Below are 23,518 nucleotides of genomic sequence, written 5' to 3'. Positions count from 1 at the left end.
GGGTTTTAAATATTGTCAGTGTCAGACACAGAATCTTTCCCTACTTCAAACCTTCCATTTGAAAAATGAAGAAACCGAATCCAGAAAAGTGAATTGACTTGTCCGTGGCCACAGTCATACAGCACTTGAACCAAGACCGAAATTTGACTCACAAGCTGCTGCTTCTTAGACAAACAATATAAATTTGTCCATGTCTAGTATTCTTTAAAAACAAAAACACGGAAGCTGTATTGTTTAATTTCATGAAGCTACTTATGACTATAACAAAAGCAATAACAAGAAATAAGTTCCTCAGAAGTAACCTCTACTTTTGAAATAACCTCCACTTTTATACTCTCAATACTAGGGAAATAAATGATATAAACAAACTTGCTCAAGTCTGTATAAATAAAGGTGAAAGGTTAAAAACAAAAAATATAAAGTATAAAAAGAGAATAAAAACAAATTTGTCCAGATTTCACAAATTGCTGGATTCCACCACTAAAAGGGAATCTCAGATTTGAATTTTAAACATTGCATACTATTCACAAAAGTTGAAAAAAGCAACTAAGTGAGGCCCTAAACAACTCAGTGAAACCCTGTCTCTAAAATATAAAAAAGGGTTGGGGATGTGGCTCAGTGATTAAGCCCCTCTGGGTTCAATCCCTAGTACAAAAAAAAAAAAAAGAAGTTGAAAAAAAATGTTAAATACAAGTGAAGTCAAGCAAATGCACACAAACACAAAAAGCAGGAATGGCAATCAATATAAATATTAAAGGATGAAATCCAGGGTAAAATACACAAGAATGATACTATTCAATGATAAAGATACAAAGATTTAATTATTCTAAATTTTATATAATAAATGCCATCAAAGAAAAGCAAAATCAAGAAGTGCATAGAAAAAGTTTTTTACAAAAGATTTAATAAAAGTATTTCAGAGCCTCACAGATTAAATAGGCATGAAAAAAGGATATAAAAATTTTAATAATACCATCAAGTTCCATTTTAACATATTTGTGTAAAACTTTGCACCTTATATGCTACAAATATTCTCCACTCATGTTCTTGGAATGGCTATAAAAAACAATGGTAAATTTGGCCATCAAATGTTTTTTTTTCCTTTTTTTTTTTTGGTGGTGATGGGGGAGAGTACCAAGGATTGAACACAGGGGTGGTTTAACCACTTAGCCACATCCACATCCCCAGTCCTTTTTTTTTTTTTTTTTTTTTTTTGAGACAGGGTCTCACTAAATTGCTTAGGGCCTTATTCAATTTCTGAGGCTGGCTTTGAACTTGTGATCCTCTGCCTCAGTCTCCCAAGCTTCTGGGATTATAGGGATGCACCACTGCATCCAGCATCATTTTTTTCTGTCCCCCATCCCTCCCTCCTCCCCCTCCACCCTCACCCCAGCAGTACTAAGAATTGAACCCAGAATGAGTAGATCACCTCTGGTTGAAAACATTCTTAATGTTCTAAAACAGAGATTTTACATTTTCTTTTACTTTAACCCAGCAAAGCAAGAAATCTATAATCAAAAGGACACAGTCAAACTGGTGAAGTAGCACAGGCATCTACAATTCCAGCTACTTGACAGACTGAAAGCAGAAGAATCACAAATTCTGGGCCAGTCTCCACAATTTGGGAGACTCTTATCTCTAAATAAAATTTTATGAAGGGCTGAGGCCATAGCTCAAAGGTAGAACACTTGTCTAGAATTCCCAAGGAGGCCTTGAGAAGGAGCCACTCAACCTTTTTCCAAATTTAAATTACTCAATATAGCACACTGAATCCAACTACTACGTATAATTATAATGCACCAATAAAAACTTTAATTACTTAAAAACAAATCCAAACTGAAATTACAAATTATTCTAGGAATAAGCAAAAAGTGCAAGATTTCATTTCAAAGTAAACAATACAAAATCAGCCTTGTGACACTTTTCCAAAGGTCATTAATCATGCCGCAGATTTAGAGTCAAGCACAGTGACACACGCCTATAATCCTAGTGTCTCAGGAAGCTGAGGCAGGAGGGCTCCAAGTTCAAGGCCAGCCTCAGCAACTTAGGCCCCAAGCAACTTAGCAAGGGCCTGTCTCAAAATAAAAAATAAAAAAGGGCTGGGGATGTAGCTCAGGAATAAACTGTCCCTGGGTTCAGTCTCTAGCACTCAAAAAAAAAAAAATTATATCATTGATTACAAGGTAATAATAACACACTTGGAAAACATTCTCACTAGAATTCCTTTAAAATATCTTTAAAGTTATAAATTAGAGCATATAGTTCTCTAGAAGTACTACAGTGAGAAACATATGGCAATTAATTCCATTTTAGGGGGGAAAAAAAAAAGGAAAGCAACAGCAAAGCTTACATATAAAATCATGAAGATAACTATTATAATATTCAATACAATATAAGCATACTTCAGGTTACATACACAAACACATACACAAACACGAACACATACACATACACAAACTCTCTAAAGGATTCCTTTTGTTTCTATCCATTCCGTTTTTTATACCTACAGCAAGAAAACCTGTGCTCTGATTTGAATTTTAAAAATATGTGCACATGCACCCACATAAACCTCTCTTCCCAGTTTCTTCCACTTGCCTCAGATGTAAAGCTAAGATGTAAAGGATTTTAAAAACTGGGCAGAAAATGAACCTCACTGGTAGAGCACTTGCCTAGCAAGTGCCAGACCCTGAGTTTGATCTCCAACATTAAAAAAAAAAAAAAAAAAAAACTATCCCTTTCAACCATTCTCTAAAATAATACCTCTCAGACAATAGCTCAGAATAGGCTGAATGTTTTAGAGGATTTAAAAGAATTTCTCATTTGCTGAAATCCTATTGATACTCCAAAAATTTGAAACTTTCCAATATCAACCTGCCCTTCTGCAACAGAGCAGAATGGAAATCTCAGTAGCCTAAAGCAATTCTGAGGGATGACCAGTTCTTTACTTCCAACACCAAAATCAATTTCATTAACAAAAAGAAATATATACATATTCTTCTGCACAAAGAAACAACCCTACCCTTTATTTAACAGCATCAAGATTCAGAAAAATACAAGTTTTGTGGCTTTAAGATAAGAAAACATTATCATTGTTTAATACAACTTAATATCTTGACTTTTCAAAGGCATTAAATCTGAGATTTAAACAGATTTAAATTTTACAAATATTCCTAGAAGAGTAGCTTATTCTTTTCATTGATTAACTTAGAACAACATGATATAAACATTACAGAGAACTGAGGATACACCTCAACACAGAAAAAAATAAAAATAAAAAACAGAAATAATGCACAAATACTAGGTATTTCAGAAGATAATTGAGAAAATGATGTAAAAAATGAAAATTTTCCCAGACCTTAAGTGTTTCATCATTTCCCTGGGGAAACAAGTGAACAAAGAAAAACATCTAGCCTTATCCTGATAAATGTTCCCATTTCCAATGATAAGTGAATGCTACAAGCATACAAACAGAAATGTTATTTCTGCAGAACAGAAACTGGACGAACTCTGGGCCTCAAACATGCAAGCAAACACTCCCACTGAGTTATATCCTTGATTATTTTATTTTAAGACAGGGTATCATCAAGTTGCAGAGGCTGGCCCAGAACTTGTGATCCTCCTGCCTCAGTTTTCAGAGCTGTGTGTTCCACCACACCCAGCTGACATTTGGTTGTTTTAAATAAGGACATTAGCCAGGCGCAGTGGCACATGCCTATAATCTCAGCAGCTAGGGAAGCTGAGGCAGGAGGATCTCAACTTCAAAGCCAACCTCAGCAACTCAGGAAGGCCCTAAGCAACTCAGTGAGACCCTGTCTCTAAAGCATCCTGGGTTCAATCCCCGGCACCAAAAAGAAAAAAAGAAAGAAAGAAAGAGAAAATGAATAATTTTAAGATTAAACCCCAGTAGAAAAAAAGAACACGGGAAAAAAAATAAAATTTATCTACATAGCAAAAGAAACTCAGTACCAAAGGGGGGAGTTGTTATGTATGGTACCATTAGGAGTTCATGGTCAAAATGTGTACTGGCCTAACCTAAATTTATCAATAGTTCCCTTCCAAGAGATCTGGTTACAAAATTAGAAGGTTTTCTCTTTAAACAGAGAGGAAGTAAGCTCCCTTGATGCCTCAACTTGATTTCTTGAAGCATAAATCCATTCAATACACAGCTAAGGTAATTAAAAAGACTACATCTCATTAGCATAACCAAGTAGTTAAGGTCGGTTAACAACAGATTGTATTTACAGCCGTGATCCCATAAGATTAGAATGCCCAGTGGGGCTGGGAATATGGCTCAGTGATTAAGCATCCCTGGTTCAAACTCCAGTACCCAAAAAAAAAAAAAAAAAAAAGATTGTCAGAGGGTTCCACTGTATTCTTAATGTTTATTAGTCTGAATTCTAAACCAAGAACTTCTCAATCATTTATCGTCATGGAGTCAATTATCAATTATTTCAATTAGAAGATCCCCTAGTAAGTCAATGGGGGTCCCCATCATCTCCATTTTTTTTTAAGTTAATTCCTTATTTTCTGAAAATACAAGACACTACGGTTTCATCTTGTATTTCTTCCTACTACAGCCCTGGAATCAGACATTTCTCTAAGATTCCTTCTAGTAGAGAATGGTACTTAGAAACCAAGACCTGGTGCTGGCAAGATGTCATGCTAACAATGTGTCACTATTTCTGGGTGTGAATGGAACTGGAAGAAAAATGTATAGATGTGTGCATGTGTATCCACATACATACACTGTATTTCTGTATCTATGTACTTTTAAGTTTAAACTAATATCTTTCAGTAGAACGTCAGAATTCAGTCTCACCTTCACCTTTTCGACATTCATAACTCCTTTCCTCCAACAGTAAGAAACTGCTCCCATTTTCCAAAATGTTTACTTATTTGCTAATCTCAGAAAAGAAAAATACCAATTGCAAACCCATGCCTCTATAACCAAAAAAAAAAAAAAGAAAAAGAAAACTGTCAACTAGAGTTCAACCTTTGCTTCAATTTTTTTGTCTTTTTCCTGAGAACATAGTACAAACACCCAGTTCAAAAGTTCCCTAAATAAGGTTCAGATCACTTGTTTGTATTTGACATAACATTTTGTTCATCACTTGACTATTGCTATGTTTGCTATTTATATACAGTATGTGAAACACTAACATGGTTCCAAAAGTCAGAAGGATCACTGTCCCCATTCCCTTTTCCACCTCATTTCTACTCACCCTCTACTCACAATCTCTCACATATTCTCACATATCAACATCAATCTCTCATGTATTCTTCTTCTTTTAGTTTTGCCCCCATGAGCAAATACATATGTATTTTCTTATTTCCCCTTCTTTTTTACAGTATATATTAAAGCCTCCTGTTTATACTTTCCCACTTTACTTTTTTCACTGAACCATATATCTTAGAAAGCACCCCACAGTTCAAGGCCTTTCTCATTCTTTATTACAGCTGAATAATGCTCCTGTGGGTAAATATATCCCGTTATTCAATTCCTCCTACCAAGTTGGCTGCTTCTAATTTTTGCAATTACAAACAATGCCACAACCTTGTGCTCCTTATTTTGATGCTGCTGGAAATATATCTTCAGGGTAAAATACTAGATTTGGGGTTGCTGAGCCAAAAGATTAACATAAATATTATCTCATGTCTCCTAATGTAATGCTCTGAGAAGAACACATCATTTGTCATTCCTGCCCCTCAAAACACATAACCTGAACTTAATCAAGAAAAGACATTAGTCAAATCCAAATTGAGGAGACTCTAAGTAATCTGTACCCTTTAAGAAACAAAAAAATGTCCCAAATTAAAGAAGACATGGATACAGAATGCATCATATAATCTTTTGCTATAAAGGGCATTATTGGGACAACTGGCAAAATTCAAAAAGTAAAATCCACAGATTACATAACAGTAACACATAAATGTTAATTTCTGGTTTAGGTTATTATACGGTATTTATGTAAGCAAATGCCCTTGCTCTTAGAAAACAACAACAAAGGTCTTTAAGGATAGGGAGGGGGAACATGTCAACTTACAAGTCAACGTACAAGTCAACGTACAAGTCAACGTACAAGTCAACGATTTTTTTTTTTAATGTGTGGAGGAATAAAGCAAATATAGTAAAATGTTGACATTTGAGAAACATGGGTAACTCTTTTTTAAAAGCATCATCAGATACATTTTAACACTTATATTCATAATTCTAGTACTCCCCTGATTGAACCCAGGGATGCACTACCACAAGCTACATTCCCAGATCTTTCTGTTTTGTATTTTGAGACAAGATCTCACTAAATTGCAGAAGGCTGGCACAGAACTTGTGATCCTCCTGCCTCAGTCTCCCAAATTGCTGTAATTGCGTGCACGCGCACACACACAAACACACACACACAGACACACACAGTTTAAAATCAAGACACCCAAAATTTCCTTCTGCTTTCTCTGACAAAAGCAGTCAATCTCTGTAAGAAAATATTCTTCCCTGAGTGCCCACAATTTATATCCCTGCATAGTCTGCAGGACTATTTTGACTATTATCAAAACAAGTAAATCTTTAGTATATCACCACTGGGAGAAGTGTCTTTTCAATGCTAACAATTAGTCTGTAAATTACTCTCAAAAAATGTTAAAAAAAAAAACTTGCAGAAAGTAAGTCATGAGTTTCAAATTCACAGATAAAAATTAACAACGTAAGTATCTTCTAATTGAAGAAGTGTCTTCAATATGTAGAAATGGGGGGCAGGGCACAGAGTGCTTGCCTAGCATGTGTAAGGCACTGAGTTCAATCCTTAGCACTGCATAAAAATGAACTTAAAAAATCTTTTTAAAGAAAGATAAATTTTTTAAAAAGAAGTAGAAATGAAATAACAACTCAGGAATTTAAACTCACAACCTTGACACATGGATCAAGTAACAATTAACAAAAATAAGGGAGTCCGGAAATCTCTCTAGGATCTCTGCTCCCAGGAAAAAAGCAATGAAAGAAACACTCAGCAAAAGATAAACTCTAGGTAAACAGTAATTTCTGAATCAAGTCAAGACTTAACAGGTTTTAAGACTGAGTAAAAATCAAGATGGGAGAAATCAGTTAACCCCTACAGAGCTCAAATTCTGATAAACGGCTTAATAAAAAGTTTTAATGCTAAAAAAGAAAAATAGAAACTGGAGCTGGGCACGGTGGCATATATACCTGTAATCCCAGCTCCTCAGAAGGCTGAGACAGGAGGAGCCCAAATTCAAGCCCAACCTGAGCAATTTAGAAAAACCCTATTTCAAAATAAAATTTAAAGAGGTGGGGAGATAGCTCAGTGGTAGAGCACCCCCTAATTCAATCCCCAGCATAGGGGAGAAAAAGAGAGAAACTGAGAAACATCTCTCTTTAAAAATGTAACACATGTATATTCTTTTCTCAGAGTTTTCAAATGAAGCACTAATTCAAAATCCAATGATTAGTCCATCATTTTTTCTTCTCTTTTTTTGTCCTGGTGATTTAACCTAGGACCTGGCACAGGCTAATAAGAAGCACATGCTCTATCATTGAGCTACACCCCAGTCCCATTATTTCTTAAAATTACCTTCCCGCAACAAGTTTTCCCAACTCAAAATGAAATCAATATTCATCATGTAACAGGTTCACTTGATGCTCTGACTGTATCCCTTGTCGCTTTGAAACTTACATGGTTTTTTCTTTTTCCCAATCTTTTCCCTGGTCTTCTCCCTGATCTTCTCCTTCCTGATGTCTCCTCCCTAATCTCATTTTCTCTGAATCACCTCTTAAAAACCTCTTGTTCCCCATGATGGGCGGAATCACTGCCTTTGGGACAGGAGTCCCCTGTGTTTCTCCTTTGCTAGCATAGCAATAAACCTTCCTTTTCCTTTTTCTCAAAACCATGTCCTCCTTATTGGATTGACATCGGAACAAGGACCGAGGTTTCAGTTACAAATTTGGCAACCACAGCAGGACCCGAGAGTAGCCTCTGCTCCAACTTTCTTGGGCAGGTCTGGCATTCCAAGTGACCCCCACTTCCATGCTGAGGATACAAGGTGGCTGGTGAGTTTGTTGAGAGCCAACCGCTGGAGAAATTGTCAGTTTGCCTCAGACCAAACCAGAGGAGCTGTTCCTATGAGTAAAGGAAAGGACTAAGGGACCCTCCCAGCAGCTGCCTATGCTCTTTTTGCTTCGGGAAACTCCTGCCTTCTCTCCCAGAACTACACAGGTTGCTCCATCAGTTGCTCTAGTTGCTCTACTTTAAGAAAAAGTAAACTGAACTCAGGAAAGTAGAGACACCCTTGGTCATTTGGTAAGTCCCCCAGTGTGACTGCCGAGACCCTTGATTTCATACACCTAGATCCTTTCTGTGGGAACATCTGGTCCTTCTTTCTGGGGACACCTGTGGCACCCGTGGTGCAGGAGTCACGGTTATAAGTAGGACTCAGACCTAGGGATATGTACTCCCTTCTGATCTGTTCTAAGTTCTCATCTGTTTGTTGGCCTTGGGCTTGGGAATTCCCTCGGTTGTCTGTTTTGTTTGTATCTGCTACTGCCCTTTTTAAGACATGGCCAGTACTGCATTGATTCTATAGGTAGTCTCTTGGGAAAGATCTTGACTGGTCAATTTAAAGGTTCCCATCTGTCAGTCATGGTTTTGGGCTTCCTCTCTAGTTGTACAATCTTGCAATTGGAGTTGATCTGTCAGAGGTAGAATTGAAGAAAGGGTCACCTATAAGTCTGAGACAACATTTTTTACTGTAATGATCTGGCTTTTAAATAGCTCTCTAGATTATTGTATAATCTTGTAGTTGGAGTAGGTCTGACAAAAAGTGGAAGAAATTTGTACACGCAGGTCTGTCAACCCTGATTTCGGTGATCCTGTCTTGTCTGTTACTGGTCCTTTAAGAAATGGGCCATGCTGCACAGATCTTACCAGTAGTCTCCAGAGCAGAGGGATCTTGGCTGCATGGGCCACCTATAGGGAAGAGCCTGTCTAACAGGAAGAGGATTTACTGTAACATACTCTGGTCTTTGAATGATTCTTCTGTATTATTATACAATCTTGACTTTGATGTTGGTCTGTCAGAGGTAAAATATATGAAAGAGATTCTGTATGTACAGGCATTTATGCAGTTGCATGATAAGGGGTCTGAACCGTCAGGAAATAAGTTCAAGGTGCCAAGAGGCACTGCCTCTGGTGTGCAAGGACAGCAGGACACCAGAAGAAAGGGTTAAAAAAATATTTCAATCTTTTAAACCCTGTTCTGACACTCCAGCCCTGCTTCTCAATCTGGCTCCAGGCAGCCACAGACCATCTCACTGTGGGCAAAGGACACCAGAGCTAAATTGGGAAGAAAAAAGAAAAAAATAAATAAATAAATCTCATAAAAGCTGTCTGGGCTGTAGAAAAATGGCCAAAGAGAACCTGGCCTCTGCCCTGTCTTCCAGCCCCTTTTGCCAATAAAGGGTGGGAGGCTACTGGTCACAAAGTATGTGGCAGTAGATTCTAACACTGTCAGTTTATGACCTGGGGACAGGAGTAGTCTCCCCTTTTAAGATCTGATGGGAGACCCCATTTGGCCAGAGGATATTCATCACTGGGGCAAAGCAATTCTTGCTATAATAGAACCCCATCAAACTAAATGCCTGGGGAGACTGGTGGAATAAAATAACTGTACCCAGAAAAGAAAAAGACAGAAAGTAAGGCCAACCTGTGTTTGGTAGGCAGCCTCTGCAAAGAATCTCAAGGAAACCTAAAGAAAAGGATGGAAAGGCCCTCCTCCATTGCATGTCAATGTACCTAGTATAAGAAAAAGGTCAAAAGGAGCCTCTGGGTACAACTGACAGTGGGGAACTCACTTCAAACTTTAAAAGTTAATCTTAGTTAAACTAAATCTTTGGAGAGCACTTTGCCAAGTTGGTATTCTCCAAACTAAATTTAGGCACAGCAAAAGTCTCAGATTTGTATGGAAATAACAAATTTAGCTGGTATTTATTCATGCATTTGATGTTACATGAAGTAATCTGTTGTTGATTGGTTATATATACAATTTTGTGTTACTCTTCACACTGAAATTGAAATTTAAATGTATTTTTGGATGGTATTAAGGACAGTCTGCTGTTTAAAGGTGACATTGTAAAACATGAACACATTCTGCCACTATTTCCACAAAAAGAAAGTTAAAAGCTCTCTTAGTTTTTCTTTGATTCATGTTTTAGATGTAACGTCGTATTGTGTTATTGTGAACAGCCCTATCTTACCTGAAATAAATCTCTGCCTCCCATCTTACTTCATGTTAGAATGGCTCCAAAACAGGATAGACTTCAGCTCATTTAAAGTTGTGTTCATAAGATTGATTTTTGTTGCAAAAATTACTGTGATCTCGAACAGGGACTGTAATATATAACTAAATGAAGGTTCACAATTATGAAAGTCATTTTTCTAGACTCATAGCTATTATGCAAACTGAGTATGTTTTTGCTTTGTTAATTTCATTTTGTATTTTCCTTGTAAACTTTATAACTGTTGCCTGTGAGTGTTTTGCAGAGGTTACTTAAAAAAAAAAAAAAAAAAAAAAAAAAACCTGGATTAATTTGAGAAAATAAGAATAAGCCATCACCTACAGGACAGACAGTATATAATGCTGACTTCCAGTGCTAATACTAACCCCAATTAAATGAAAGAGGTATCTGTAAAATTATAGATATTGAAGTTATAACCTGTTTCTCCCTCTTTAAGATTTGGTGAAACTGGCTTGCTGGGTGTTTAAAACCAAAAACTTGGATACCAAAGTCAAGGAAGTACAAGGGCCAAGGAAAAACCAGCAAACATTTTGGCCATGGCCCTCTAAGGTCAGCCAACATGCAGAGAATGACAGGACCCCTCTCTGTACCCTGCAACTCTGGTAAGATCTCCCTCTCTGCTGATCAGGGAGATCGAGAGGACCATAGAGAACAGAAAGCCAATCAGTGCACGTTCTGCAAAAAGGAAGGTCACTGGAGGCAGAAACGTCCCTGATGCTTCCAAGAGAAGCCACGTAAGCCAGACCCCCAACTCATGCTGGCAAGTGGCACCACTGGTAAGAGGAAAGTTAAAGGAGCCAGGAAGCTTCACACATGTCCAAGAATGGTCTCTGAGGAATCTCAGCTGACGCTTAGGACAGGAACAAGGTCAGTTTTGACCAACTAGGTCTTAAACTTACCTGGCAGGAGAGTATAGCCTACATGTCCTACATGGACATTTAAAAGGAAAAACAATAATTTTTAATGTAACTTAAGATGTACACTTGTGTCAACCTTACAAAAAGTAAGTAAAGTTGGAGGCTATAAAGGAAGGGTTCTTGGGTGAGGATGCCTAATAATGATGATCACAAGAATTGTAAATTTGTCCTGAGTTAATTTTTTTAATTTTTTATTTATGGATGGACACAATACCTTTATTTTATTTATTTTTATGTGGTGCTGAGGATTGAATCCAGTGCCTCACACATGCTAGGCAAGCATTCTACTACTGAGCCACAACTGCAACCCCTGTCCTGCATACACCTACAAATCTTCCTAACCTCCTACATTGATGAACTTGATCTGGTTTTCACTGATAAGATTATGAGTTACTGTCCTTGTGGTTTTTGGACACTGGCTGAAAATACTAATTGTTTTTGTGCTGATTATTTACAAAAAAGTAACGCTTTGCTATCTTTATTGTTGTCTTAGTACAACAATAAAGGCCTTATGTGTGCCTTGTCCAGTCACCTGCCATCTGCCACTGTGGGCCTCTAGACTGCTCTGATGCTGAATGCCCATAACTGTCCGCACCCAACCTGATAGAGAACAAGGACTTTGGGTTACTTCCCCCAATTTCATCCCCTTTCAGCAGGAAATAGTTGGAGATGTCCTTGCCCACCTTCCATAGAAATGGAAGCTAAAATTGATAGTGGGGAAATGTAACAGGGGTTCACTTGATGCTTTGACTACACCCCTTGTCACTTTGAAACTTACATGTTTTTTTCTTTTTCCCAACCTTTTCCTTGGTCTTCTCCCTGATCTTCTTTTCCCTAAACTTCTCCTTTCTATTCTCATTTTCTCTGAATCACCTCTTAAAAACCCCTTGTTCCCCGCGATGGGCAGAATCACTGCATTTGGGACAGGAGTCCCTGGTGTTTCTCCTTCGCTAGCAAAGCAATAAACCTTCCTTTTCCTTTTTCTCATGACCATGTACTCCTTCTTGGACTGGCATCAGGGACAAGGACCAAGCTTTCGGTTACAATCAACTAAATATAAAACAGAAATGAGGAGGAGGAGGTATGTGGGGTTGGGGTAAGAAGGGTAGTCAAGACTTAACAGACTAGATTGTGTTAAGAAAAAATGAGAAATTGCAAATATTGTTTTAGAAGAACATCAAGATACAGAAGTAAAAATAGCAAAGAAAACCAGATAACAATCATTAGTTACTTGCTCAGTAGCTGGAACCGTGCTTCGTGACTTGCAGGCATTATTTTACTTACTCCAAAAATCCTAAGTGTATTGTTATTCTCCCTTTTCAAATGGGGAACTGAGGTTAGGAGAAACTAAGAATCTTGACCACAGTAAGAATTTCAAAGATGCAGAGATCTATTCAACCAAACCCAATACTTTATGGAGAATTGAAGTCAAGAAGAATTTAAGAGAGACTGAGAGACTACCAAAGTGACCTGGTTAGGGAGACTAAGAACCCAAATATGTGGTTTTTGCATATCTGTAATCCCAGTGACCTGGGAAGCTGAGTCAGGAGGATGGCAAGTTCAAGGTCAGTGTCAGCAATTTAGCAAGACCCAGTCTCAAAATAACAAATAAGAAGGACCTGGGAGTAGCTTAATAGCAGAGCACCCCTGGGTTTAATTTCCATTTCTGGGGGGAAAAAAAAGACCCCAAAATCAAACTCTCTCACTTCCACTCTGTACAATGTCAGAATCATGTCCTAACTAGAATGTACTCATCACTTAGGTATTGTATTTACCAAGAGAACTTAAAATGTTTTTCAAAATAAACTATAAACAACAGAAACAGGAAAGTCACATACACACACATACACTATGGTTTTGGGGAAATTTTTGTGTTTTGTTTTAGTTGGTGTTTTTTGTTTTGTTTGTTTTTTCTGCTGGTAGGGTTTGAACCCAGGGGCACTTAATCACTGAGCTACATCCTTAGCCCTTTTTATTCTGAGACAGGGTCTCCCTAAATTACTTAGGGTCTGGGTCTCACTAAGTTGCTGAGGCTGGCCTTGAACTTGCAATTCTGCTGCCTCAGCATCCAGAATCACTAGGATTACAAGCATGTGCCACCTCGCCCAGCTGTTGTATTCATTTTAAAAGCTGTAAAGGCAGCCAGGCACAATGGTACATGCCTATAATCCCAGCAACTTGGGAGGCTAAGGCAGAAGGATTCCAAGGCCAGTCATAGCAATTCAGCAAGACCCTGCTTCAAAATAAACTAAAAAGGGCTGGGGATGTAGCTCAATGGTAGAGGACCCCTAGGTTCAATCCCCCCCCCACCCCAGGGGAGAAGGGTGGAAAAGGCATTTCAATTTATTACTTTGATTTCCTATTTTTCAGCTCTTCATATACACTGAGATAACAACTAAATCCAAGGTTAAAGAAAGAGCTACAGGCAAAGTTGTTTTTAAATATGACATTCCCAAACTTGTTTATTATACTTTTTCTGTTCAAATTAACAAAGTAGAGGGATGGAGATGTAGTTCAGTGGTAAAGTGCTTGCCTAGCATACATAAGATTCTGGGTTTGATCCCCAGCACCACACAAAAAAACATAAAAATAAATAACAAAATATATATTGTAACCTATAAAAACAGTGTAATATTTCTAAAGTCTTTAAATATATATACAGAAGCCAGCATCATGGCCCATGCCTATAATTCCAGCTAATCAGGAGGATCACAAATTTGAGGTCAGCCTGGGTTGGTAAGGACCTGTCTCTGAACTTAAAAAAAAAAAACACAACCAATTTGTGCCACCCTAATCTATAACTAATTTACAAAGAGAACTTCCTTATTTAAACTGATTATTCTCCTGCTCTCTCCTTTCCCTCCAGTTTCTACTACTAGATAATTACAATAGAATGAATTTTAACTCCCCAGAGTCAGACGATAAATAGCAGCTCTGTTAATATAGATGGTAAACACTTCAGTTCTTTAATCTAAGAATAATATAATGTCAGGCTCAGTGGCACACCCCTATAATCCCAGCCAGCAACTCAGGAGGTTAAGTGAAAGTATGGCAAGTGATTGCAAATTTGAGGTCAGCTTGGCAATTTAGTGTGACCCAGTCTCAAAACACAAAATAAAAAGGGCTGGAGATGTAGTTCAATGGTAGGGTGTCCCTGAGTTCAATCCCCAATAACCAAAATAATAATAAGAAGAAAAAGAACAACAACAACATATGTAGCCTTACTATGTACTAGACCTTGTTCTAATGTTGTACATTGTATTTCCCCAGTTGACAGAAGAGAAAAGCTGAGGTACAGAGAAGTTAAGTAACTTGTCTAAGATTACCCATGGAGCAAACGCATAGCTGGGTCTCTGTTCCCTTCTCCAAAAAACCTCAACTTCAGAGCCTATGTTCCTGTTTCACAGGCCCCAAGTCATCCATCTCACTCCCACCATCACCACCTGCCTCCTCTCTCCAAGCTAACATATCATCATCCCCATACTCACATAAGACATTTCCATTCTTCCCACCACCAAACTACATAGTGCTCCCCCCACCCTTTGAGGTGCTGGGGATAGAACCAGGATCTTTAGCATGCTAGATTAGCACTACCACTAAGATGCACTCCTAGCCCCACAGTGTTTTATAAACCCTTCCCAAACTTACTTTTCCAAACCTGAATTCCCTTTGCATTTAAACATATTACAGAACTGAACATATACTTATAAAAATAGCTACCATTAACAGAGCACATACTATATGCTAGGTACAAAGTTAAGACCTTTCTCATAATTTAGAAGTTATATAGAACACATAATGAAACCCATTTTACTGATGAGAAAACTGAGGCTGAGAAGCTAAATATCCAGCAGTATTCTCACAGGTAGTAAAATGACAAAGCAAAAGATACACACTCAAATCTGTATGACAAAAAGTCCATACTCGTTATGTACATGTTGAGTGTGTGTGTGTAGATGTCTTTCTCACACATACCTTTACTTATCTGATATCATCTAGCTCATTCAGATACTACACCATTCATAAAGGAAGTAGTATTTCTTTAACGAATGAATTCTACAAAATCATTAGGAAGACAGCAATTACCACTATCTTAAGGGTTTCTAATACTACTTCCAAAACCAAAAGTTCCAATACCTTATTTAAATAATTAACTTACAGATTTAATTATTTTCTGATGATCCCTCCCTCCCTCAAAAAAAAAAAAAAAAAAAAAAAACTTAAATGTTTTTGGTTTAAATCTTAACTAACATTAGTCATTGATATTGGAACCCAAATTGTCCTCCCATTCCTTGACTTCTTCCAACACCAACCATTGAACTAGTTATCAAAGAGAAGGGTTAGCTATAAATTGTTTTGCTTTGCTATCAGTTACTTAAAAGTCTCTCTTGGCCCTGGGGAAACAGCAATGTGACAGCATCCCTGATTCTGTGTGCTAAACATAAACCAATCTCACCTCTTACTCAGAGTGATTTTTTTTTTTAACCCACTAATGAGCATGCTGTAAAGACTCATTACATATCTTCCTGGACAAAAAGGTTTTAGCAGCAATATTTAATTCCATGGGATATTAGAGCAGTAATTACTGTTCATTTATTCAATGACAAAAGTGATAATCACATTTATGTCACCGTAGTTGGCATATAGGTTTTAATGAAATAGCTATTTAACCCAATTAGCGACAAATGGGTGAACCAGGAAACAGAAAAAATATTTTGTCATCAGTACTCTTGGCACAGTAAAAATATCTTTGTTACCTGGGAGAGCAGGGTACCTTCATGCTCTCGCAGCACATGCCACACCTTTTAGGTTGACAAAAGCAGGGGGAATATATCTGTTTTCTTTTTTAAAATCCCTAAAAAGATCACTCAAATCTCTCACCAAAAGCAAATTCTAAGAATGAAGAATGCCACCTACCCTCCCCTTTTTTTTTAACACAACACGACTTTCCCCTCCAGCAACCAAACGCGGTGGGGGTGGGGGAGAGGGTGGTTAGAATACAGAGCACACGACTCCCCCATCTCCTATCCTGGCTCACCCAAACTTCACCTTGGCACAGCGAGAAGGAGGAGAGCACCAGGAATTCCTAGGAAACGGTCTCACCCCTATCAAAGCACATTTTTAACTTCCTCGAAGCCACCATTTCCCTGGGGCATTATCAAACACTCCCACCCGGACATATTACCTAAGAGACTACTTGTAAGGAAAGCGCAAACACACACAAAGAAAAACACCGCTTGGAGCGGGCAGCTCCGGCTCGAACCGCGCACAGCCGCGGCCAAGTGGCCACCGCGATCGCACCGACGGCGCCCGAGGCGGCGGCGAGCGGCTGAGAAGCCGCGCGCCGGGCTCCGGCTCCCGAACGCGCCCGACGCCCGGGCCCTCAGGGCAGGAAGCCCGGCTCCGCGGCGCGGCCGCTCCCGTAGGTCTCCGGCCTCGGTCGAAGCGATAAGGTGGAACGGCGCTTCCCACCCTGCCAGCTCCGCCCTCCCGGCCACATTCCTGAGAAGCCCGACTCCCGGGACGCCGCGCCGGGCGCCGGGCAGGCAGGGGCGCGGCGCCGCGGCCGCAGGGTAGGAGCGCAGAGCCGGCCCCGCGCCCGCAGCCCGCCCGCCCCCGGCCCGCGCGGCGCCTCCGGGGCGGGGTCGCGGCGGCCGCCCCGCCACAGGTAGCGCGAGCCCCCGCCCGCCGCCGCCCGGGTGCCCCCGCAGGCCCGCTCCAGGCACCTGGATGAACTGGATGGTGAGCGCCGACTTGCCCACGCCGCCCCCGCCGACCACCACGAGCCGGTACTTCTCCTGGCCGGAGCCGTCTCGCCAGCCGGCCGCGGCCATGGGGACGCCGCGGAGCCCAGCCCGGCTGCGCCCCGCCGAGCCGCCGCCGCCGCCCGCCCGCCCTAGGCCCGGCTTCGGGGACGTGTGCGGACGGCGGGCTGCGGGCGAGCGGTCGGGCGGGGGTCCCGAGAGCCGGGAGCTGCCGGGAAGGACTCTCGGCGCGGCAGCGCGGGTCCCGGGGCTGGCCGGGTGCCGCCCGAGGCGCGGAGGAGCGGAGTGAGTGCAGGGGTCAGGGGCTTCAGCGGCCGGGGGCGCGCTCCTCTACGCTTCTCCGCAGCGCCTGCCGAACGCAGCCTCCAGCGCCTCTACAAATGGCCGTCTGGGGGCCGGGCTGCCAGGCCGAGGTGCTGCATATGCATGAGGGGGCGGGGCGCGGCCGCGCCCGCCTGGGCTGAGATCCCCGAGTCGACCCGTGCAGCAGACCCCACAGACTTGCGGCTTCAGCCCTGGCCAGTGAATGCATGCGTTGTGGCAGAAGGTGTTATGGGGGAGTGGGAAAAAGACAGTAAGACGGTGTGTGACCATAATTATATATGTCAGGGATTGTGTGGATGAAAAACACAACATGTGACAGCGAATGTGAAAAATAGAACTGTTGTCATATTAACTCAACTTGAAAGAGAGTAAATATCCTGCTTTAAGGGTGCAGATGGTGACTATACTTGTGTAAAAAACAGTATGTGGCAGTGATTGTGGATTAGAACTGTCACGGTAATTGAGTGTGTGATGGACTAGCGGTGGTGACAGCGTGTGAGGAATGTGACAATGACTGAGCATGGGGAATAAATCACAGTGATTGAGTTTGCATGGACAAGAGGGAAAATGACAGGTTTTGTGTGTGTCAGTACAGTGTCTTAATTTGTGTGAGTAATTGCATATGATGAGTGTGAGTGCTAAAGTGTGAGTAGTTTGTACTTAGGGACATAGTACTACCTACCAGGCACCAGGCTCAATGCTAGAGATCCTTTCATGCACACATCTGTGTCCCTCAAGGAACTTAGAGTCCAATGGAGGACACAGTCAAGACAATAGGATTATAATGCATAAGACAAGAGCTGCAACTACATAAGCACCATTTGCCATGTGTGCCCAATGGAGGAGCACTCAGGCAGGGGTTGAGTAGTCAGAGAAACCTTCCGAGAAGACCTGGAAAATAAATAATGTAGACAGATGAATAATTGGAAGAAAGGCATTCCAGGGAAAGGAAACCACACATGCAACCACAGAACTGAGGAGGAAAGAATTGTGTCACATGATTTTAAATGTGTTCTGTGAGTTTACATGCCAGTGACTGTGAATGAAGAGCAACTATCTGTGTGTATGTCATTTTAACCAAATGTAACAGTAATCACAGCTCTGTGTAGAGGCAGTGCAGCTCTGGGGCCAGACTGAGTCAGATTCTGTTTGTTTCACTAATGGTGTGTTGGAGGGAACTTAACCTTTGTACCTTAGTTTCCTCTTTAAAATCAGGACAGTAAGACTACCTCCTTGGAGGGATTTTAATAAGAAACAAATGAATTCATACATATAAATCACCTAAGAATGCTGGCATGTAGTAAGCATTTATGATGTTTTGGAACATGATAGTAAGTTCTGGGACACTCTTAGTGACTAACTTGGAAGCAGTAGAATGTGGCAGAAGAGATGCTGCCTAATTTCTAAGACTAGAACAGAAAAGAACATACAGCTTTCAACTGTTCCCTTGTAATTCTTGCTCTGGGAGAAACAGGTAAGTAATTTGATTACCATATGACCCCAGTGCTAGACAGGCCACATGGAGACATGCCAGTCAAAAATCCCCCTGAGCTCCCACCAGACCACCAGCATCAACTGCTGGCCATCAGAGTGAGACCTCTTGGACTCCCCAAACCCCAGCCCAATAGAGCCTACAGATGACTGCAGCCCCTGCTGGCGCCTGATTGTAACTACACCAGAGACTGCAAAAGAACTGCCCAACCCAGCCCTTCCTGAATTCCTGACCCACAAAACCATGAACAAAATAATATAAGCCAGTTGTGCTTTTTGTGAGTGTGTGTGTATGTGCTGGGAACTAAACTCAGGGTCTCATACATGCTCAGAACACAGTTTTCCTGAATGTGTTTTTAAAAACTTTTTATTTGGGAATCCTTTCAACATATAAAGTACAAAGAATATTCGCATACACTTTATCCAAATTCACTTATTACCAACATTTTCACTCCACTTGCTTTATTATCTTTATCATTCTCCTCTCTCTCTCTCTCTCTCTCTCTCTCTCTCTCTCTGTATGTGTGGGGGGGGGAGGGGAAGCGGTGTGCCAGCCTCAGTAAATCTAACATTGATAGGAATACTTTTGTCTAATCCACCATTCATATTTCAATTTTGTCAGTTGACTCAATAATGTCCTTTAGAACACTTTTCCCCTCCAATATAGGATCCAGGCTAGGATCAGGTACTACATTTAGTTATCAGATTCCTTAGCTTGTTTTAGTGTGGTACAAAATCGTTGTTTTAAGCAGATTTTTTTCTTTCTTTCTTTCTTTTTGGTATTGCTGGATCCTTGAACATGCCAGGCAAATATTCTATCTCAAAGTCACACCCCCAGCCCAAGCAGCATTTTTTAACATTTGTTACACAGCAGTAGTAGCTAATAAAGCCTAATAAGAGATATTATTGCCAACGTAGGAAAAAAAAAAAAAAAAGGAGGAAGAGAAAGAGAGAAAAAGAACCCAGGTCAAAACAGTGCTGAAAAAGGGCCAACCATGTTTCCCATAGATGCCTCTTACTGTGTGCCTAGCCCTACAATTTCCCATAATCTTTCAGGACCAAGAAGATGGCCAAAGAGTCCTCCTTTCTAGAAGTCATGGAGCCAGGCCAAGCATGGCAGTGCATGCCAGTGATGTCAGCAACTTAGGAGGCTGAGGCAGGAGAATCACAAGTTCAAAGCCAGCATCAGCAATTTCAAGACCTTGTCTCAAAAGATTAAAAAAAGGGGGGCACGTTGGGAATCCTACTCAGTGGTAAAGCAACCCCAGGGTTCAATCCCCAGTTCCAAAAAAAAAAAAACAAAAAAAAAAACTCATGGAGCTGGGTGTGGTGGTGCACACTTAAAATCTCAGATGTTCTGGAGCCTGAGGTAAGAGGATCCCAAGTTCAAAAGCAGCCTGGGCAACTTAATGAAACCCTGTCTCAAAATAAAGGGGGCTGGGTATGTAGCTCACTGATAGAGTGCCTCCTTATCAAGTACAAGTCTGTGGGTTTGATCCTGGACATGTCCCTCCCACCAAAACAAAATTAAACTTTTTTTTTTTTTTTAAAGGACCAGGACTGTAGTTCAGTAGTAGAGGACTCATCTAGCAGGTGTGAGACCTTGGGTCCAATTCCAGTACTGAAGGAAGGAAGGAAGGAAGAAAGGAAGGAAGGAAGGAAGGAAGGAAGGAAGGAAGGAAGGAAGGAAGGAAGGAAGGGGAAGGGAAAGAAGGGAAGGGAAGGAAAGGAAAGAAGAAAGGAAGGGTAGGTTATCAAATGTCAAGAGTATCCAAATAGGGGTTGGGATCATGGCTCAGTGGTAGAGCACTTGGGTTCAATCCTCAGCACCACATAAAATGAATAAATAAAATAAAGGTATTGTGTCCATCTACAACAAAATTTTTTAAATTAAAAAAAGTATCCAAATAAAACAAATTATTCACTGAGTAAAAAACACAGTTATAATAGCCACAACTATTTGGACTGAGGAAAACCAGGTATTGATTCTAAAGCAATTGTAATGAGTTTCTTAGTATTCTGTGACTGCATTCTTGGTGATAGTTTGACCAGTAAAAGAAAAGAGGAGGAGACATGTACAAATAAAAACTGATGAACACACATGTGCCTGATAACTAGAGTTTTCAAAGAGAAAACTCACTTTTAGTAGAACCTATTTCAAGACCCTGTATGCTGAGCTGATTCTGGACCTGAGTCTTAGCCAAGATTTTTTTTTTTTCTTCCTCCTCTGTACCACTCCCTGTGTACAGGACAGATTCAATGCTCAACCAAGTAAGCAAACCCATCCTGCAGCAAATATGTGTTGATTGCCTCCCAGGCATTCATTTCTTCTTCCCCTTTCAAATAGTATAGTAGTCTCTTTATCCTTGGCAGATACATTTCAGTACCCCGCAATGGATGCCTAAAACCTTGCATAGTACCAAATCCTGTATATGCTTTGGTTTTTCCTTTACGTACATACCTAAGAGAAAGGTTAATTTGCAATGGATAGAAAGAACTGTTTGAAATCAGGAAAAAAAAAAAGGTTAATTTACAGGTTAGGCACAGTTAACAGGCTAATGTAAGTAAAATGTAGCAATTAAATTATATACTTTAATAAAATTGGCAAAATTGCTACTGTTGTGTTTTGGAGACATTATTAAGTAAAATAAGAGTTATTTGAATACAAGCCCTGCCATACCAGAACATTCAAATTAACAACTGAAATGGCTACTAAGTGACTAATAGAGGGGTAGTATATACAGTATGGATACATCAGACAAAGGGATGAGTCATGTCCTGAATAGGACTGAGTAGGACAGCATGAGATTTTGTCATGCTTCTCAGATTGGCAAGCAATTTAAAATTTATGAATTGTTTATTTCTGGAATTTCCCATTTAATATTTTCCAAATGAAATTCACCACAGGCAACTGAAACCTTATAACATGTAACCATGGATAAAGCAGAACTACTGTATCTTCACATACCCTCTTTATACTTTGAGTATTTTGATAATGATACACCCCAACCTCCAGCTCTAGGTGTTGACCTGAATACATTAAGACTGTCAACATCCACTAGTCACAGTAATTAGTTGATGGATGGTTTATTATTAAAAAAAAAAAAAAAAAAGACCAAGAGCTAGGCATGGTGGTACATGTCTGTAATCCCAGCAGCTCAGGAAGATGAGACAGGGGGATCACAAGTTCAAGGCCAGCCTGGGCAATTTAGCGAGACCTTGTCTCAAAATAAAATAAAAGCCTGGGAGGTAGCTCAGCGGTAAAGAACTACTGAGTTTAATCCTCAGTACCAAAAGGAAAAAAAAAAAAATCAGAGAAAAATTCAATTGCAGGATCAAAACCCCAAGAATACCACTTGTAGTTCTCACTGAGATGCCCCTTCACATCTACTAGGATGACTTTAATGAAAAAGATAGAGCTGGAGATGTAGCTCATTGGAAGAGTACCTGCCTAAAATATGTGAGAACCTGGGTTTATTCCCCAGGACCACAAAAAATAAATAAATAAATAAATAAACAAACAAACAAACAAACAAACAAAATGAAGAAGGAAGGATGGAAAGAAAGAAAACAAGTGTTATTAAGGATATAAAAGAAAACCTGGTATATATGCACAATGGAATACTATTCAGCCATAAAGAAGAATAATATTATGGCATTTGCAAATAAATGGATGGAATTAGAGAATATCATGCTAAGTGAAATAAGCCAAGCCCAAAAAACCAAAGGTCGAATGTTTTCCCTGATAAGTGGAGGATGATATTTAATGGAGGTGGGGGTGGGGAATGAGAGAATAATGGGGGAACTTTAGAATATGTAAAAGAAAATGAAAGGGAGGGAGGTATGAAAAATGGTGGAATGAGACAGACATCATTACCCTATGTACATGCATGATTACACGAATGGTGTGAATCTGCATTGTGCACAACCACAGAAACGAAATTATGTACCCCATTTGTGTACAATGAATCAAAATGCAGTCTGTAAAAAATTAAAAGCTAAACAAAAATAATAAAAAAAAAACTAAAACCTGCATACTCCGCTGATATAAAAAGGTAAAATGGTGTCACTGCTTTGGAAAATAGTGGTAACTATGTTTAACACAGTAATTTCACCTCTAGTTATATATCCCCAAGATGTGAAAACACATCCACAAAGAAATTTATACATGAATGTTTGTAGCAGCTTTATTTAAAATAGGCAAAATATGGAAGAAACTTAGTTATGCATTAGTTGATGAATAAACAACAGTGATATGTTTATACAATGGAATATTATTTGTCAATAAAAAGGCATGAAATCATCATATATGTTACAACACAGATGAACTTTGAAAGAAGGCAGACACAAAAGACCACAAGATTGTATGATTCCATTTATATGGTCCAGAAAATAGATTGTGGTTGCCAGGACAGCAGTAAGTAATAATGGGTATGGGGCTTCTATATGGAGTGATAAAAATGTTCTGAAGTTGGATAGTGGTTTATGGCATCATTTTATAAGTATACTAAAAGCCACTGACTATTTAAAAATATATTAGGACATGAGGGTATAGCTCAGTGGTAGAGTATGTGCTTAACATGTGCAAGGCCCAGGTTTCAATCTCCAGAACCAAAAATTAAAAACAGAAACACTTTAAATTAGATGGATTTTATTGTATATAAACTATGTCTCAATAAAGCAATTGAGGAAAAAAAATGTAATTGCAAAGTTTTGTG

At 39.8% G+C, this 23,518-nt stretch overlaps 1 protein-coding gene across 1 annotated transcript in view; it reads right to left on the bottom strand.

Annotated features, from left to right (window-relative positions):
* Rras2 (RAS related 2) overlaps positions 1-17,370 on the bottom strand; it is a 70,752-nt gene extending 53,382 nt beyond the window's left edge. Inside the window, exon 1 of the mRNA XM_047517075.1 lies at positions 16,947-17,370. Coding sequence (XP_047373031.1) covers positions 16,947-17,054 — 108 coding nt within the window. The 5' untranslated portion in view covers positions 17,055-17,370. The remainder of the gene's footprint in view (positions 1-16,946) is intronic.
* Between the last annotated feature and the right edge of the window lie 6,148 nt (positions 17,371-23,518).

This window comes from Sciurus carolinensis, chromosome 11, assembly GCF_902686445.1.
Source record: "Sciurus carolinensis chromosome 11, mSciCar1.2, whole genome shotgun sequence".
Classification (NCBI taxonomy): domain Eukaryota; kingdom Metazoa; phylum Chordata; class Mammalia; order Rodentia; family Sciuridae; genus Sciurus; species Sciurus carolinensis.
Note: the sequence above shows the minus strand (reverse complement) of the source record. Positions and strands in the feature narration are given on the sequence as shown.